Source organism: Bombus pyrosoma, linkage group LG12 (assembly GCF_014825855.1).
Source record: "Bombus pyrosoma isolate SC7728 linkage group LG12, ASM1482585v1, whole genome shotgun sequence".
Lineage (NCBI taxonomy): Eukaryota > Metazoa > Arthropoda > Insecta > Hymenoptera > Apidae > Bombus > Bombus pyrosoma.
In genome coordinates, this window is record NC_057781.1 from 271,192 (window position 1) to 289,771 (window position 18,580).

The following is an 18,580-nucleotide window of genomic DNA, read 5'->3' on the forward strand; positions in this document are numbered from 1 at the left end:
TAAAAACATATTACTACCTGAATAAAATAAGTGCCATTTTTATAAAAAAAAATCTTTATTTCATTTTATACAAAATATAAAATTACAATTTTCATGATATTAACAACCTTGTTGTGTATTTAGCAGAGCAATGGTTTTATTTATATATGGTATAGTATTCACATTTGAATTTACTCCTAATTCAAATACTTTTTGCATTAACGGTAAAGCGTGTTCTGAAATAAAATATAATTTATCAGAATACAATATGTATTATCAAAACAGGTAGTAGAATAAACTAAAGAGAAATATACCTTGCATACATAATACAATTTCTGGTAACTTTTCTAGAGCTGACATTAATATATCAGCTCTAGAACTGTCCAAACACCTTTGAAATGCAGACAAGATATTTGCATTTGATGCTGGACGATGTTTTAATGCTCTTGCTAATAATGTATGAGCAAGAGATCTTATGTTACTTTGCGGAGATACAAGCAATTCTGCTATATTGTCTGTTATAGATTCCAAAACTGAAGGTTTTCGTGATGACAAATGCTCAATTTCTTGAAGAGCGCTAAATACATCTAAAGCATAATATTAAAATTTGTATATTCTAATATTATAACGATATTTAAATTGAAATTAAATCGTATTTTCTAATCATACCTTCACCTTGCAGTTTAGATAATGTAGTTAACAATGAAGGCCAATGCTGTGGAATAATGGATTCTGTTGGAGGTGGAGTAGGAGGAACAGTAATTAAAATCTCCTCTATGTCTTCTCCTTCTCTTGGCATTGGAATGCCTGATACAAGCGTTCTAAGTGTAACTAGATTCGGATAATGTACCTGCAATTCACTATATGTAAGTGTAAGCCGATATCTGAAATTCATAGAAGAAATTATAGTTACTACTTACTGTAGAGCCTGAGCATGTTTCTGCAAATATTTCAATGCCCTTTGTGCATTATAAGAGATGTATGCTTGTAGTAATGTAATAAATCTATTTAAGAGTGGTATAAGATCTTTTACTGGACCATAATTCTGAAAATAAAACAGATTAGCTATTTTTAATTTGATTCATATTAATAATATATAAATATTCCTTTGCACACTTGAAAGCACTGAAAGTAATTCTCCAGTGTATCTTCCAAAGCAGTCTGATGTTCTTCACTAAACAAATGTGGTTGTAGTAATTCCAGTAATCCCATTATTTGTACAAAAAGATTTAGATGATGACCTGCTCTAAACTGACTAAAATCCAAATAAGATCTTCCCATTAGTGACGACGCTAACATTGGAAGTTGTCGTAACACTAAAATAGGATGCACAGCAGCCATTTTTCGGGCGCATAATTCGAAGTCTTGAGACCTAGAATTCCATGACTTTTGCCGCGGTGTTGCTGCTAGAGCAGTTAACAAAGAATGACTCATACAATCTAACACGGAACCCGTCCATTTTGTAATTTTTGCTCCTCCAACAAACTTTTTAGTTTGAAATGTGTCTAAGTAACATATTACTTTAGGTATTTTCATGTACATGTGTAACAAGAATTGATGGACCATATCTGAATCAATACTAAAAAATAAAAGAGAAATATTTAGAAAACTTCTATTAAAAAAGGAAACTTACTCTTTTTTTAAGCTTTGTTTCTGCAAAAAAAAAAATTAATACTACATTAAGCTAGACATACTCTGAGTCATTCATCATACGTGCAGCCAAATATTTTACTACACTGGCTACCAAATGATCGTCCGTAGAAATACAGTGTAATAATAAATCAAGACGAGAATCCATTCGAGCAAGTGCAATGTTTCTGTTTTGACAATTATATATGATAACAGCTTCTGCAACTATATACGCTACAAGTGTTAGTAACTGTTTCTCGTGTAAAAGTAAAATATTTTCTGGAACATAATGTTTTGGCGTGAATTTATCTCTGCCTTGCCAGAGTTTTGGATTACAAGTTAATGCCCACAAGAAGTCTAAAACAGCTGTCGGATCATACCTATGAAAATAACATTATATTACCTTCATATATTTTGTAAATTATTGTTTACTTACCCATCATCACATTTATCTAATAAATGTCCAACACATTTGTACAAAGTTGCCCAACTTGCCCTATGCGTCAATAAAGTTAACAAGTAAGGCCTAAATGAATGTGAACTCATAACATTGTTATCAACTTTCATTTGTATCTTCGTTTTCCCAAATAAAAGTTTCATTTGGAGAGTAGGGCATGTTCCAATTAATTCTGGTTCAACAGATGCTAACCAATCGATTAATAAACCAGTTCGTGGCTTTAAAATGCCTTCGTTACTGTCATTCACTAGTAATCTTGCCATTGCTTCAACAAGAACGTCGGTTTTCTGTTGTTTCAGACAAATATTTAATAACTTACGTCCAACTGCTTCCAAATTCACTGGATCCGTGCTTTCTAAAATAGATCCGGGATCTCGATTTTGCATCAACATCGTTAATTCCATGCTTTTTGGCGTTTTGGTTAATTGCACGTTTGCAAAGTCTCTTAAAATAGATAGAACTGGTGCTTTTACATCTCCTATCAGCTGTATCAAGTTTAGACACATATTACGGGCTAATTCGACCACCTGTTTCGAAGTCAATGGCTTTTTTAAAGGCAACAATATTACTCTCATTAGGGTGCAAGAATACTGAGGCATGTGAACAAGCGAGGCTAAGAATTGTTTAACTTGCATTGAACTTAATACACTACATATATGTTGTATTGCTAACACAGCGGCTCCACTTTCTTTAGCAGATTTCTGCAAATCTTTTGCTAAGGTTTTATGTAATCGGCGATATGCATCTACCTTTTGATTCATTGGTATATTTTCGATAAATAATCTATTGATTAAATGTGGGACATCCGTTTTAACAGAAGATTGTATGACAGATTGTATTTGAACTACAGCACTCAGAGGTAAAGGTTCCTGTAATTGTGCGATAGTTACAGCATTTTCATCAGGTAACTCTGGCTCCATCAATTGTAAAACCTGTACAAAGACTAGTCCACCCGTTGCCCCTCTTCTGTGTTGAACTTCAACTAATTGTGCCATATACGTCTTATCGAGTACTGCTTCACCAACAGAACTCGGGTCAATTTGCACACCAGTATCCAATGTATGGAGTAATTTAGTCATTGAAGGAACAGGAATACCGAAGCTCTGAATAAAAAGAACCAGTTGTTGTGGTTCCAAATCTTTAAGAGCTGCGTCAATTAAACGTGGTACACTACTCCTAATCATTCTTAGTTTTAACCAATCAGGTATTAATAAAGCTTCTTCGCTTGTATCAACGAGGAAAGCTTTTGGTGGTTCTGTATTCAATGGAAACCAAGTTTCAAGTAAAGCATCAAACAATACATCATCATCGGAGTCGTACGTTAATAAGATTATCATAGCATGAACAACTAAAATATGCATAGTACACTCTTCTCCTGTACTCCATTGTACTAATATCTGGTCTTGACTTTCAGACCAGGTATATTCCTCTGCTCGTGGAGATCGAGCTTTTTCTAGATAATTACAGAAAATCACCATGAAAGCATGCAAAGTCTGTTTAGCTGCTTTATTTGATGGATTATCAATTTCTGGTTGCGGTAGAATAGCTGCTATAATCGTACTTCGTTCGACTACTAATTGAGATATTTCGTTAACTAAATCAGTTAAATCGGGTAAATCATCGTCTGTAGTATGCGCAGCAAGATAAGATATGTACGCGTGTACAAGATCTGGGTTATTTTCGACTTGACATGCACCTCGCAGAGCAGTAGAAACTAAAGATCGTACTGATAAGAAATGAGGTATGGACGGTAATTTGCGAAGAAGCCAGATCTCCCTAAAACAAATAGTTTTATTAGTTTTAAGCTTGAAGAAGCATTATTAAAAGTGAACTTATGAAATTACTTTTCATTCTCTCCATCTATATCCATAGATTCTTCTTCGGTAGGTATTGATCCAAGTACCATCTTCAAACCTGTAATTGCTTGAAGGCGACTGCCAGTTTGTTGGCTGCTCAGTCTTCTTAAGAAATATTCTAAAACCTCATAAGCATGTTGCCGATCCTGTTCGGGATCAGTTAATAACATTTGAAGATGGGCTAATAGCTGTTGTTGTCTTGGTTGCTTCTCCACAGCTTGAGTACTAGTAGATAATAAAAATTCACAAAGACACTGTACAGGTAATTGACTAAGAGATCCCTCGCTATTTTGTACAAGATCTGCTAGCCATGGCATACTCTGAGACGAACTCTGTTGTTGTCTTTGTATTATATCTAATAAAAAATCTGGTTTACGAGATCGACAAAGTAAATGTCCCAACCTATGAGACACATTTAATGATCGTATTTGTTCCAATACTGCTGGAGGTGGTCTCCTAGCAATTCCAGTTGGTTCCATAGTCATTAGTTGTGATAGTAATAAACTGTTTTGTTCTGATATTTGTATTCTTGTTGATGCAGCAGCTAAGTGCGATTCATATTCTAATATTTCTTGTTTCTCTATAGCTTCAACTTGCAATTCTTTCGAACGTTCTTGCTCTATTATTTCTGGTAATGCCATCGTTGGTGGTGGATAGGAGAAATGACTATAAGAAATAACACATTAAAAGAGATCTGTTGAGAAAGAATATAAGCATTTTTCTCTGCAAAATTACAAAAAAATTTAAACTTACTTCGTAATGCACATTTCCATTAGAGTTCGTAAAATGGGATACCTTTTCCACGCAACAGCACCAATAGTAGAAGGATTGTGAGCAGCCAGTATTAATAACATTATCCACCCTTTCCAATATAAATTTGATATTGCCAAAGTAGGTGGTACATAGCTAAATAAAGTAAAATAAATAATTAATATGAATTTTTACTGAACTAGTTAAATTTATAATATTATTAAAATCTGTAAATACTTTGACGGTATGTTTATAGTTCCTGGTGGTTGATAAATGCACAAGTTAAAAATAAGTTCAATTATATCCAATTTATCAGCTTGTAATGTCGGGAAACTCTCAGTTGAGTTAGCTGCCGCTCGTCTAACTAATTGATCCACCAAATCTAATGTTTCTGAATGAGTAATGCCATTTTCCTAAAAGACAAGGTATACGACATAAACTATTATACTAGAGAGACATGCTATAAAAATAGATAAATCTATCATTTTAGATATATACTTTTGAAAAACCAATCAGTAATAGTCTTAACAATGTATTCTGTAATAATGGAACATCCGAAATAAGACGTAAATAAAATACTCTATCAGATTCGGGTGGCCAATTATCTAATTTATAGTACTGCTCTGGTGGTTCAAGCAGTAAAATTTTATGTAAGGCATGAAAGAGCTCATTTTTTCCAATGGCGTACATCTGTGGCGCCGAATTCTGTAGCCATAACACGGCTTCGAATTGTATTGTCGCTACCATGTTCTGAAATTGATGTAATAAAGCTATATCTTTTTTATCACCTCTTTGTGCTAATGCTGCAGCTTCTTTAACTTGTGGGCTGATAGCTAGTAACATACATAAGCACAATAAATCTGCAATTGAAATGAAGACTCGTTCTTTGAATTCAAAATTAAGCAACTGTTGCGCTATGTCCTGTCTTTCAGACATCAATGTGCGCGCAAAAATAAGTAAATTAATATCGTGTCGGCAAACACGTACGATTTCTCTGAGTAAAGCACGTAAAGGTCTCAGATAATCTTCTCGGTTCATTAATAAATCCTGAAATATTTCTGCAAGTAACTTAGCCGCTTGCTCGGATAAAGTTTGAAACATTACACCTATCATTGGCATATTATTTGGATTTCTTGCATTAGATAATTCGTTATAAATTGTATGTTTTAAGATAGTAGATAAATTTTCAGGGTGCAAGCCGATTAATTCCTTTACGCCATTTAGATATAAATTAATTACAGCTTTAGTTTTCAATCTCATTTTTACTAATTGACTTATAACTTCAACATCTCTTTGTGTATGAGAAGTACAATTGTAACAAATATAACTCAGTAATTCTTGGGCAGGTCTCATTAGTTTCGGATTATGCAACCATACTTCTAATCTTGGAACGGCGATATTTCTGATTTCTACAAAACCACAGGCTGAAGAAAGTAGTTTTAGAAAGTTTTTGGTAATTGACTCTGGTTGTCGTCTATTCAACTGTTCTTTCACAGCTTCAAGAACAATGAACTCTATGTTCTCTATACAATGAGTGTATCTAGGAGTAATAGGAAACTCTATTTTTTCTCTGTCGCCAGAATACTGTACAGATGAAGATCCTGGATCTTCATCGTCAATTGTAGATGGGCTATGACAATCTCGTGGTGTTAATACAGATAGTTCTGGTTGTAGGACACTTTTTGGTGGATGTCTTGTATTAAATCCTGTTAAAATATTATCTACAAAACCTTTGCATTCTTCATGATCAACCCATACTCTTTCACCTAAAGCATCCTCAATGTATAGCTAGGAAAAGGATAATAAAAATTAATTCTAAATTAAATGTTACATATAACTAATAAGCAATAATATAATATATTTGTGAACAACCTTAACAAAGATTTCTGGCCAATTTCTTTTATCATGAAACCCCTTCATTAACAAATTAGCCGCAAGTACAGGAACTAATGGGTTTCCTTTTGTTTTATAATTATGTCCTTGATCCCGTTTCAATAAAGAGGATAGTGCATGTAATATACAATCATTTGAAAACATAGAAGGACGAATTTTTGCTAAGTACAATAATCCCATGTATACCAATGTATCAGGTTTCCACTTCTGATTTTTAAGTGTTTTTATGGCACCACAAATAATGCCTATAACTTTATCACCTTCATCATTATCATTAGCTTCTAGGACCATTGGAACAAAATCTGCTGGATCAGTATCTATGGCTACCAATTCCCAAGCTTCAGCACTTGAGAATGGTGGTCGTTGATGAGAAACATGTGCAGCAAGTTTAGGTTTCTTTTGTGGGATATATTGAAAAGATTGAAGTGATCCTGATGGTGCTTCTCTTTTTCTGTCAGTTCCTACATAATTTTTTATATATTAGATGAATAAATTGTATCATAAATTTTCTTTAATTTTCTTCAAATTTGTCTAGACATATATTAAGATAACAATCTTTTATTTACCTGAAGTTGAAGTATTACCACTTTGCTTAGAATGAATAACACCTGGTCTTTTAACATCAGAATTTTCATTACGCGAACCTTTGGATCCAAGTGCAAATAAATCAGAAGGATGCTGAGCAATCTTACTTTTTGCACCTCTGCCAATTCCTGCCTTTCCACGATCCATTATAATATTTGTATCTTTTAAGTTTAAGAAAATAGAAAGCGTAGTTAATAATCACTGACACACTGTTCACTTTTTGCATAAAATAGATATATAGAATCATCATAATATAATATTCAGAATCATCATAAAATAATAATAAATAAATATTTGAAAATATTTCGTATTAAACTAACCTATGCAACATTTATAACACGAAATTCCAAAAATTTCTCTTCCGGAAAATATATCTAATATAACACATTACTAGCAATATTAGATACATGAAGTAATTTATTACAATTGAAAATGTAGATATAATATTATTTTCCTACGTCAATAAATTAATGTTCTTCCAAACAGAACACTTTCGGCCGACAACAGTAGCAGACATACACAGTCACCATTATCGATATCGTTTTGCTAAAGATTCGATAAGATCGAATTGACAATAGGATCAGGTAATCATAAATTTAAACTGATGAGCAATAATTGTAAAGTCAAAAAATAAAGATAATATCGAATATTAACAATTTAAGGGACCTTTCATCACTTAATTTTTGCTTTTAAATGTACATTTTATTGTTGAAATCTGTACTTTAATAAAAGAATAATGCATTTACGACTTAAATTTTTATCAGTTTAACTCTAAATTCTAAGAATATTGCAATTAGTCATCAAGAAATCATTAAATAATGTATTAAACACGTATGCTGTTCTAAAACATACAATATTCAAATGTATTTTTTAGCATATAGAATTCAATATATTTATAGTCTTATCACGTTCTTGCTTATTGTATTGCATGCTTAAATGAACCAATCAGACCATAGAAAATTTAAATTTAAATAAATGTTGAAGTTGAAGCAGTCGTCATTTCAAATGGCAGTTGCGATGTGCGGAGCGATATGTGGAGACGTAAAAAATTAATTAAAGACGAAGTAGTCACTCAAAAACATTCCTTTCAAAATTTCTATGCTACTTCGTCCAACATATTGATAAAGAAAAATGTTAAGCGATGTTAAGGTGGGAATCAAATTGAGGCCTTTGATTCAACAAGAACAAGATGAAAATTTATCAATGCAATGGATTGTAAAGGGAAATTCGATTGTTTCATTAGATCAAGAGACAAACAAATGGAGGGATAATGAATTTCAGTTTGGTATGTGTCAATAATTGCAATGCTGTTTTAATTTTTATTACTTCATATCTACAGGAATAATTATCAAAATATAACCTACTTATCTTTTTAATGAAAGATTATATTTTTACTAAGAATATTAATTACTAGAAATGTAAAAATTTTATTAATTGTCAAACAACTAATTGATAATTGTTTGTTAATATACTAAATTATGTTAAACATTATTATTATAAATCACTGAATATATATAATTAATATTTATTTATATAAAATAGGTAATAGAATTATAAACATTCATGCATTATGATATTTATAACCTACATTTTTTTTTATTATATACATTTCAAGAAAGGACAAAATTTATTCAGTAATAATTTTAATTATTGAATGTTAATAATTTTCATTTATATAAGTAAATTTATATATTATATGTTATAGTTTCATTTACATAGTAGGCAATATTTACTCTGTAGTATTTATTATTATCATCATTTTATTAATTTTTAATATTTTTTTATAGATTATAGCTTTGATGTAAATACAAGAAATTCCAAAGTATTTGATAGTATTATAAAATCTATTGTTGATGCTACTATAGATGGTTTCAATGGAACAATATTTTTTTATGGTCAGTTTCATTCTGGTAAAACATACACAGTGACAGGCACTTCGGAAGATCCAGGCATAATACCACTTACTGCTGAATACATATTTAATGCTATTTCAAATATCATTCAATGTGAATTTTTATTAAGGTTTGCATTAAAAATTATTTTTAGATTGTACATTTTTATTTATTTTTATTATTATTTATTTTATTTATTCTTTTCTAGGGTATCTTATTTAGAAATTCATGATGAGAAAATAAATGACTTATTAGATAAAAACCAAATTGATTTAGAATTATATAAAGATAACAATGGACAAATAATTGTTAAATGTACAGAAAAAATTACAAATTCTTCAGATGATATGTTATCTATAATGAAAGAAGGAATTAAGAATAAACATATTAGTAGTCATAGCATATTTCAAATTGTAAGATTGCATAGAATATTTTATATTATATATATATAAACACGCACTTTATTGTAATATTTACTATAATAGATACACATACTTTTTAGATAATTGAAAGTCAACAAATTGAAGGAGATTCAAACAATATTGTACGATTGTCACAATTAAATTTGGTAGATCTTGCTGGTTTTACAAAAGTTCATTGTACAAAAGGTATTGAAGAACATCAAACTGATATATCTCTTTTTACTCTAGAATCAATAATTGCACAAATAAGTAAGTCACAAAATGCCCAGGAACATATTGATTATCATAATAGTAAATTAACAGAATTACTGCAGTCATCGTTAAGTGGCAATGCTTTAATAGCGGTAATATGTACAGTAACACCTGTTGCTTTAGAGGAAACATATTACACTCTATTGTTAGTATGCTATTTTTACAATGCCATTTATAACTTTACATGTACTAGAATATTATTTTTGATATTTAGGTTTGCATCACATACTAAAAAAATTAAAACTAAACCACAAAAGAACGAAGTTATGTTTGATGCATCGCTTCTTCATTATGCAAAACAAGTGAAATTAAAGGTTTGTACAATTAATTGTAATTTTATTTTAAAAATAAACCCATGTTTTTATGACAATTGCTGTGCTATATTGGAATTATTTCATTAGCAAATAAGAAATGGAAACTCATCTATAGAAGTAGAAGAAGTAGAATCTAACAAACTACAACAGAAATGTCGCTTGTTAGAAGAACGTATAAAATTATTAAAGACTCAAACTATTTCTGGATATGAAAAAAATTGTGAAAAGGCACTTAACTATAAGTCTAAAAGAAGAGAAATTTGGTGTAATCCTGGCATGATCAAACCGTATTTCCCTGTATTTCATACTCAAATTTGCTTACCAACAATAAAAGAAATTTCACCTGAGAAACTACATAAAAAAAACATTATGCAATCAGTTGACATAAATGAAAGTAAATTTATTATATTGTGCAATTTGTTTTTCAGAATGTCCTTTATTATTTAAAAATTTAGCTGACTTTGTATTTTCAGCATTTCAGACAGATCTTGAATCAGAAGCAATTGATTATGAAGTAGACTATAAAATCAAAGTGAATGATAATATTGGAAATGAACATGTTAAATGCATGAAAAGTGATAACTTACTTCTAATGCCAGAAACACAACATACTTTGATACAAACTTCTAGGTATATATTTTTCATTGTTAAAATATTGTCTATTACAATTTAATGTTTTCTCTTATCTGCAACAGAAATGAAATATGTCCTTCTACACCGAAAAGTATTTTACGGGAATGTATCGTGGACCTGACAACGCAACTTACTGAACTTCGTGAATTTACAACTTTAGAGAAACAACTAACGTGTGAAGGAAACCATTGTTGCAAACATGTAAGTGGAATTAATATTTATATCCCTATGTCTTAAAATATTCTTTAATTTTATACATATATATTTTTATAATTTTGCATCTTTATCAAGGACATAGGAGAACAAGCGGAAATACAGTTTGTTTGTGATGGTTTTAAAAATAACAGAATTGATAAATATTCTCCAAACTATGTAATACAATTAGAAGAAGAGAAAGATAAATTGGCAGTAGAGGTAAAGTTAAAAAGTCAAGAATTGGCTGAAATAAAGGATGATGTTCGAAGCCTTAAATTAGATATAGAAAAATTTGAAAAAACTATTTATTTATTAACAAATGAAAATATGGAAATGTCAAATAAATTGTCCGTTGAAAACGAACGTTCGAAAGAAGCTGAACTAAATTTTCAAACAACAGTTACTGAACTTTACACACAGATTTCGAAAATTACAGAAGAAAAAATTAATTTAGAAGGCGATATAACAGTCTTAAATGAACAATTAAAATCATTTTGTTCAAAAACCGTAGGAGAATACTATAATGAGCAATTACTAATTGAACATCAGAATAAAATTGATGCATTGAAAACAGAAAATATTGAATTATCAACTATTATTGCAGATAAAAATAAAGAACTTGAAAATGTTAAAGAAAGTAAATCACTATTATATGACCATGATTGTATTTATAAGGATAAAGTTACATTATTGACTGAAAAAAATAAATGTTTAATGCAAGAAAATAATGAACTTTCCTCTGATCTGATAGATAAAATTGAGGAAAGTGATATATTGAAAGAACAGTGTGATATTTTGAATAATAAAATGATTTTACTAAAAAACGTAGATTCCAAAAACGACATAGAACAATTAAGATTGGAAAACAATATTTTAAAAGCCAAGATAGCAGAATTAAAAATGAAAATAACAATATTAACTAATGAAAATGCAAAGATTTCCAATAATCTATTAGAAAGTATGGAGGATTTTGGTAACCCATGCAATGAAAAAGTAAATAGCAATTCATTGCATTCATCTATAGTACCTGATAATCCTGAAAAGTCAAATGAGACTATGGAGAAAATATTACAAGGAGAAAGTTACGAGGAACTGTCAAATAAAGTTATAGTATTACAGGACAAAGTTACTCATCTATCTCGTTTAAATAAAAAATTAAGTGATTTAAAATTATCATCCTGTGGTCAATGTGAACATTTAAAGAAGATAAGTGAGAGTCGTAGAGCTTTTAAACTTGAAGCAAAAATTTTAAATCACAAATTGGAAGACTTACAAAAAAAGTTCAATCAGAAATGTGAGGATACTGAAGCATTAAAACTTAAGGTTAATCAAGAGTTGAATGTAAGTTTTACTGATACATCATTGAACACTAGTTTTGTAGATAGAATGAATGTAAGCTTTGTAGAGGAGAAGGTTCAACACTTAAATAACGAATTACGGACTTTGAAGCATGACCACGATGAACTTTCAGTTTCATATATAAAAAAATGTGACGAACTTGAAAAGCTTCATAATGAAACGAAAATCGAGCACCTTCAAAATAATATCGAACAAGTAAAAGAAGATATAGATGAAATAAAGAAAAATAGTGCACATTTTGTTTCTATGCTTAGTAAATTTAGGATGCAAAAAGAAAACTTATTAGACCAAATCAATACACTAAGAAGCGATAATGAAGCGTTACAACAAAAAGTAGCAGAGAAAGAGATATTAGCAGCTGCAGCTACAGAGAAAGCTCAAATTCTTGAGAATGAATTATCATGTATGAATAAAGAACTCGAACAGTTTTTCGTGAAAGAAAAACTAACGCAGACCGAAAAAATGACACTAGAAATACAATTAGAGGGTTTAAAGGTTGAAAATGAAAATAAAGGTAATCTTATTACTAAATTAAATAGAATGACTGGTGATTTGAATGGATGTATATTATCACTGAAACATGAATTAGATTTAACAACAAACCAAAAAGAGGAATTAACTATATTAACTGAAAATATTAAATGTAAACATAAAAATGAATTAGAACTTCTAAAAAAGCAATGTGATAAATTAGAACAAGAAAAACAAAAAAGTATAGAAACAGAAAAACATGTAACACTGCGAGTAAATGAATTAGAGTCATATATAGGAAAGCTTAAAATAGATTTGGGAAAACAAAAAAACTTACATTGTGAGTTAAATACTATCAAGGAACGTATGATCAAAGAATTAAAGTCATTTAAGTTGAATTCTTTAGATTTTTTAAATAAAACCGCAGACGAAATTTTCATCATTTTTTTGCAAACAATCATGTTGAAAGAAGAAGAAGTAATTAAAGAAATGAGAGAATTACTCGAAAAAGACAAACTAAAATTAGAGGATGAAAAGCGGCAAAGTGCAGATGCTGAAAAGCGCGCAGTATTATGGGCTAAAGAATTGGAAATAGAAAATGAAAAATTACATGTTGATTTAACAAAAACGGAGTGTTTATGTATAAAAAAGCAAGATGAAATTAACCAATTAAAACACCTTATAAAAGAAAGTAATCATGAAAAAGAGATACTTAAAGAAAAAATGGAAATGCTAGAAACTGATTTCAATAATTTACAAAGCGAATTTGACAAACAATGCAAAGTAGATATTCAACAGAAAGGACAAGCATCTATTGTTGCACAAAAACGAGAAAAACAAGTACAAGAAGCTCTTAAATACAAAGAAATTGAACTTCAGTCTAATATGGAATCTGAAAAGGAACGGTATGAAAAGAAAATAGAAGAGTTAGTTTGCACTATAGAAATCCATAAAACAAAAAATCTAGAATTGAAAAACAATATTGAAGGGCTTGAAGCTAATGAAAAACAATTGAAAAATATTATAGAAGCAAATTCCTCAGAACTGAAAGTAACCAATCAAGCTATTTATAAAATGACACTTGATTTTGAACATCTCACAGAAGCTTATAACGAATTAAACCGCGATGTAAAAGAAAAAGCGTCTCGAATTGAAAACATCACAGCACTTTTGAAAAATAAATGTGACATGCTATCCGAATATAAAACTAAATTCGAAACTATTATACCAGATTATGAAATACTACAAAATCAAGTTAAAGAAAGAAAAGAAAGCATAGAACGATATAAAGAAGAAATAGAAAGATTGAAAATGGAAAAGGAAAAACAAATTGAAGAAATCAAAGATAAATTAAATTCAGAAGAAATAAAAAATACCGGATTAAATAAACAATTAAACGAATTAAATAGCAAAAATATTGCTTTGATAGAAGAATTAGATAACTTAAAAGAAGTACATGACCAATTGCGACAAGTAAATGCGAAATTAGAAAGAAAAATTAGAAATAGTACAAGTAAAATAAAAGCTGAAGCAGACATGGAAGAATTAAAGGATGTAAACAAAAGGTTGCAAAATAACTTGGAAGGTGCAAGTAACCGTATAATTGAACTGCAGGAAAGCAAAAATAAAACTTTCAAAGAACTAGTTAATTTAAAAAATCAATATGAATTACTGTCCCAAGAAAATGCTGAACTAAAGAAAACTTTATCATTACACAAATCCAGAGAAAATACTTTATATTTATTTGCAGAAGATAGTAAATATGATACACTTCTTCAAGAAAAGAATAAAATTGCACTACAATTAGAAGGTAAAAAATTATTATTGTCACAAAAAGACAAAGAGATTGTAGAATATGTAAGTCAAATCAATGATTTGATTATTAAAAAAAAAGAACTTGATAACCAATTAAAAGATAAAATGTACATTCAGCAAGCTGAAAATAAATTGGTTAAAGAATTAACGAGAAAGTTAACAACTTTAGAAGAAGAAAATAAAGAAATGAAAGATCAACTTAAAACGTTTAAAACAGTGGCACAAACTAATATAAAACAGGTAGGAGATACAAAGTTAGACAATGAAAAATTTATTGATACTCTGAAAAAAAGGAATTCGGAATTACAAATTAAATTTAATGAGTATCAAACTGAATTGAAACTAAAAAGCAACAGTAGTGATTCAACATCTACTAGTCCAGCTTTTGAAAACAACAGAAGAAGACATAGCAGGAATGAGATATTTAATCAAAGAAGACAATTAGAAGATGTAATAATTGATACAGATCCCAGTGAAGATAGACAAACATGTCAAGTATTGAGAAAAAAAATTCATGAGTTAGAATTGCAACTAGTAACAAAACATGGACAAATTTCAGCATTAGAAATCCAAATCCAGAGTGAAAATTTTCCTTATCTACAAAAATGTAAGGAATTGCAGGAACTTTTGCTCACATCTCGCAAAAAGGTGTGTATAATACCAATCTTTTTCAATCCACTTTTAGGAAATAAAATTGATCAAATTAATGAAAATTAAAAATACATTTTTTTTTAGAATGCTGAACTTAGCTCTGAGGTAAGAAAACTTCAAAGGACTCTAAACGACATTAACGCGTGGGAATGTGACATATGTAGACGATGGCGAATTAATAGAAGAGAACAAGCATGTCAAACATTTAATAATGCGCAACAACTTTTTACAATAAATAATGAAATAATTAAGGTAAGTAAAAATATAAAGTAATTTTATGTAAAAAAACAATTGTAACAACTGTGCAGGATGATACAAAAGTAACGAAATTGGAAAAAGAGAAAGCAATAATAAAAGATGTATGTCGTGCACGATGCCGACAAATAAAAGAATTGGAGGATAAAGTAAGAGAATTAGAAGAAGCACAGACATCACACTTAAAGTGCATTGAATTTTTGAAAGAAAGATCTAATCAACAACATACTTCCATGGTGCACTTCAACAAACAATTTGACTTGGAAAAAAATATGAAACTGTGAGAAGCACAGTTCTTTAAATATGCTTTGCTTGAAACTAAACTATCAAGATTTTTTTTTTTCTAGTGGTGCTTAACTATTGGAATGAAACTAATATAATTTATTTATTTATATATGCAATGGGATGTACATGCATTATTATTTAGTGTAATTAGAACCAAAATTCAAGTGACATGTAAGTCACTATATTTGTGTAAACATGTTAAAGTAATTACTTTCTATTTTAAAACAGGATAATTATGTATTATTTATTAAATATTTGCATATATTGTTGAAATTTTTTCATATGCATGTTATTTAGAATCTGCATGTTTATTATTTAGATTTTCTATTTTTCTGCTACTTTTTGAATAATTAAAGTTTTGAAAAATTAAATTTATACATTATATATTTAATGTTTTCTACAGAGCAATGAAAGAAAAAGTTTCAGCCAATGTGTTAAAGCTTGCAAAGTCTTCAAATTATAGAAGAAGCATATGGAACTCTAATTAATAAAAATATCTTCCAAGAATTATAGCCTATGATATCGTTAAAAATATATGTAGGAAGGCTATCACTATTCAAGTATTACATTCATTCCTACTTTGTTAAGTTAATGTAAATAGTAACAATATTAAAGTATCTGCATTTCTGAGATATTATATTTTTGTACTTTCATAAAATAATGTAAATACGGATAAACTAATTTTTATATGTACTCTGACGTAAAAAGTGGCTATATTTATACATGTCGTATCATTCATGCCAACTTTATAATAAAACACAATCCATGATTCTATAAACTTTCATAGTATAATTGCATTAATGTTAATATATATGGAGTATCCTAAACTTAATTGGCCAAACGACAAGGGCTTAATCTACAGTCAAAAAGATGAAAAAAATTTTATATAAAATTTTCCACCAAATACTTTGTTGCAAAGTTATAGAGATATTGTACACAGTTATTGAAAAACTCAGTAAAATTCTCTTTATAACTTGTACTTTGTAATTAATTCCATTGTTCATTGATAGAAAGTTCATATCCAAGCACAATGGCAACATTTAAAAATGAGGAGATTAAAAGTACTACTTAATCATTTTTATTATATTACATATTATATTTTATAACTAAAAGAGCTGTAAAGAAAGCTGAAAGTTCGTCCAAAGCCGAGAGGCACGGACTAAATAAAAATAATAATAATAATATATTTTATAACTATTGATAACATGGAATTGTTACCACATGATAAAAAGCATGTAAGTACACTGACACAATAACACAGTCAACGTTTGTGTGCTATGATGAAAAATTCGTTATTACCTATTTCATGCATACAATATTTGTTTAAAATATAACAAAGTATTTATTGACAAACTTTATATAACATCTCTTTCTTCTTTTTGCCTGTAGACTAGAAGTTCTCACAGTATGGTCGTTTAAGTTTGGGGCACTCTGTATATAAAATGTGCCATAAATTAATTATTGTTCCGAGTTCAAACTTAAATTATATAATGTAATTGTGACGTAAAAAAAAGAAAAAAAACATGTATGTAAGATTTATTACTATAACAATTAAAACAGTGAAGAAGTAATTAAGTTGTACTACATTAAATTCATTCACTAAAATGTAAACAAAAAATATTAAGTGCTAAAATTATTTCCCTTTTGTTTGAAATATGTGCTCTAACGAAGTCATTACGAAGTATCAGAGAAGAAATGATCACGCCCGTAATTCTCTGGTTGTTTCATGTACAGGTGGTGCACCATGTGGTCACGTGCTGAATTTAACTAAAATTAGCATACACAAGAACTTATAAAATTAGGGATCTGCCCCGTTTAGTCGTAATTTAGCATATACAAGAATCTATGTATTTAAGCTTAAAGTTAGGGATTTTGGTTGCACACTAGCATAGATAAGAACCTATTTAATCATACGGTTCTACGAAAAAGTTTTGTAGATTCTTATCTTAGAAAAAGAGACGAATTCAACGACCTTGCATATGAGGTGAGTTACTTTTGTAAAATATTATAAATTCGTCAGTTCCTAAAGACTCAGGTGAGCTAGAGTTGATAGCTACCGGCTATTAGGTTGCTATAAACGCTGTAAACAAATATTGAATTTCTTATCTTCCATGGTGCTTCTCAAATTACCAAACATTACTGAATTGTGGAAACTCACTTTAGTTAACATACTTTAGTCGAATAAAAATTGTAAGTGTCAAAAATATCTATCAAATGAGACGTCACATGTTAAAATTGGTTAATTCGTTGAGCCATAAATAAATAAAAACCATCCATGGTCGCACTATTTTCAATTGTCAATTATTCATGAAAAATTGAGAATGCAAAGTCAAAAATTTATGAGAATGTATCCGCGTTCACAAAGATACCAAAACAGGAGGGCGCAGGTTTCGAGAGTCAATAGGGAGAGTGAAGAGCAATTGGGATCCCTTCGAAGGCAGAAATTTACACTTGAATAATACGAATGTTTGATTCAAACGTTTTAAATGGTTTTCCTTTATAGAATGGTCTGTTGGTATAGAGATATACATACATATTAAGTATATCTAATATTTGTAAACGTTTATTGTATTGTTTATTTTCTTTGTTTTTTGTTAATAAATTATTATATTCTGAAATTTTGTACTATTTTTAACCCTGATTTATATGTGTCATCGTCTAAAAATATAGTAAACAATTAATTTCTCTTAGGCAACTTACAATTAGTTTTATTAATGCGCGATTTTGTCATTCTCATATTTACCTATTTTGAATAGAAAAGTAGATATGAACTTCTTCGTAGAACCGTACAATGAAAGAGGTTCTCATAGCGTAGAACTCAGTAGGTTTTCGACTACGCTGGTGTGCAACCAAATAGGGCTGATCTCTATGTTTAAACTTAAATACA

The 18,580-nt window shown here is 29.5% G+C and overlaps 2 protein-coding genes across 9 annotated transcripts; one reads left to right on the plus strand and one right to left on the minus strand.

Moving 5' to 3' along the window:
* Positions 1-36: 36 nt before the first annotated feature.
* On the minus strand, positions 37-18,565 carry LOC122573532 (integrator complex subunit 1). 4 transcript variants are annotated; one of them, XM_043740016.1, is made up of 15 exons: positions 7,470-7,668; positions 7,131-7,310; positions 6,544-7,025; positions 5,170-6,459; positions 4,909-5,084; positions 4,675-4,827; positions 3,910-4,587; positions 2,815-3,841; positions 2,045-2,592; positions 1,674-1,988; positions 1,096-1,558; positions 900-1,024; positions 649-839; positions 294-566; positions 37-215 (listed from the first exon to the last, which is right to left on the minus strand). In XM_043740016.1, exons 2-15 carry the CDS (start codon positions 7,294-7,296, stop codon positions 100-102), a joined length of 6,003 nt encoding a protein of 2,000 aa, XP_043595951.1. In that variant the 5' UTR covers positions 7,297-7,310; positions 7,470-7,668; the 3' UTR covers positions 37-99. The 4 variants fall into 4 exon arrangements, with proteins under 4 accessions (XP_043595951.1, XP_043595950.1, XP_043595949.1 ...); XM_043740015.1 differs by lacking the exon at positions 7,470-7,668 and adding an exon at positions 18,437-18,565 and having other exon boundaries at positions 2,045-3,841; XM_043740014.1 differs by having other exon boundaries at positions 2,045-3,841.
* On the plus strand, positions 7,636-18,030 carry LOC122573531 (kinesin-like protein KIN-7I). Of its 5 annotated transcripts, none has more exons than XR_006318760.1 (13): positions 7,636-7,733; positions 8,134-8,434; positions 8,937-9,171; positions 9,250-9,454; positions 9,544-10,029; positions 10,117-10,423; positions 10,485-10,659; positions 10,725-10,863; positions 10,954-15,150; positions 15,238-15,405; positions 15,462-15,688; positions 16,097-16,928; positions 17,083-18,030. XR_006318760.1 is itself a non-coding variant. In XM_043740012.1 (13 exons), the coding sequence occupies exons 2-13, from the start codon at positions 8,281-8,283 to the stop codon at positions 16,179-16,181; spliced, it is 6,309 nt and encodes a 2,102-aa protein (XP_043595947.1). In that variant the 5' UTR covers positions 7,636-7,733; positions 8,134-8,280; the 3' UTR covers positions 16,182-18,030. The 5 variants fall into 5 exon arrangements, 3 of the variants coding, with proteins under 3 accessions (XP_043595947.1, XP_043595945.1, XP_043595946.1); XM_043740012.1 differs by having other exon boundaries at positions 9,544-9,860; positions 9,930-10,029; positions 16,097-18,030; XR_006318761.1 differs by having other exon boundaries at positions 15,462-15,864; positions 16,097-18,030.
* Positions 18,566-18,580: the final 15 nt, after the last annotated feature.

Bases quoted from the DNA above. Each gene is read 5' to 3' on its own strand.
- LOC122573532 (XM_043740015.1), bottom strand. From the start codon at position 7,296: ATGGATCGTGGAAAGGCAGGAATTGGCAGAGGTGCAAAAAGTAAGATT. The intron at 1,025-1,095 runs GTGTGCAAAGGA...TTTTATTTTCAG, and splicing joins ATTACTTTCAGTGCTTTCAA to AATTATGGTCCAGTAAAAGA. The intron at 216-293 runs GTATATTTCTCT...ATTTTATTTCAG, and splicing joins AATTGTATTATGTATGCAAG to AACACGCTTTACCGTTAATG.
- LOC122573531 (XM_043740010.1), top strand. From the start codon at position 8,281: ATGTTAAGCGATGTTAAGGTGGGAATCAAATTGAGGCCTTTGATTCAA. The intron at 8,435-8,936 runs GTATGTGTCAAT...ATTTTTTTATAG, and splicing joins GGATAATGAATTTCAGTTTG to ATTATAGCTTTGATGTAAAT. The intron at 10,864-10,953 runs GTAAGTGGAATT...ATCTTTATCAAG, and splicing joins GAAACCATTGTTGCAAACAT to GACATAGGAGAACAAGCGGA.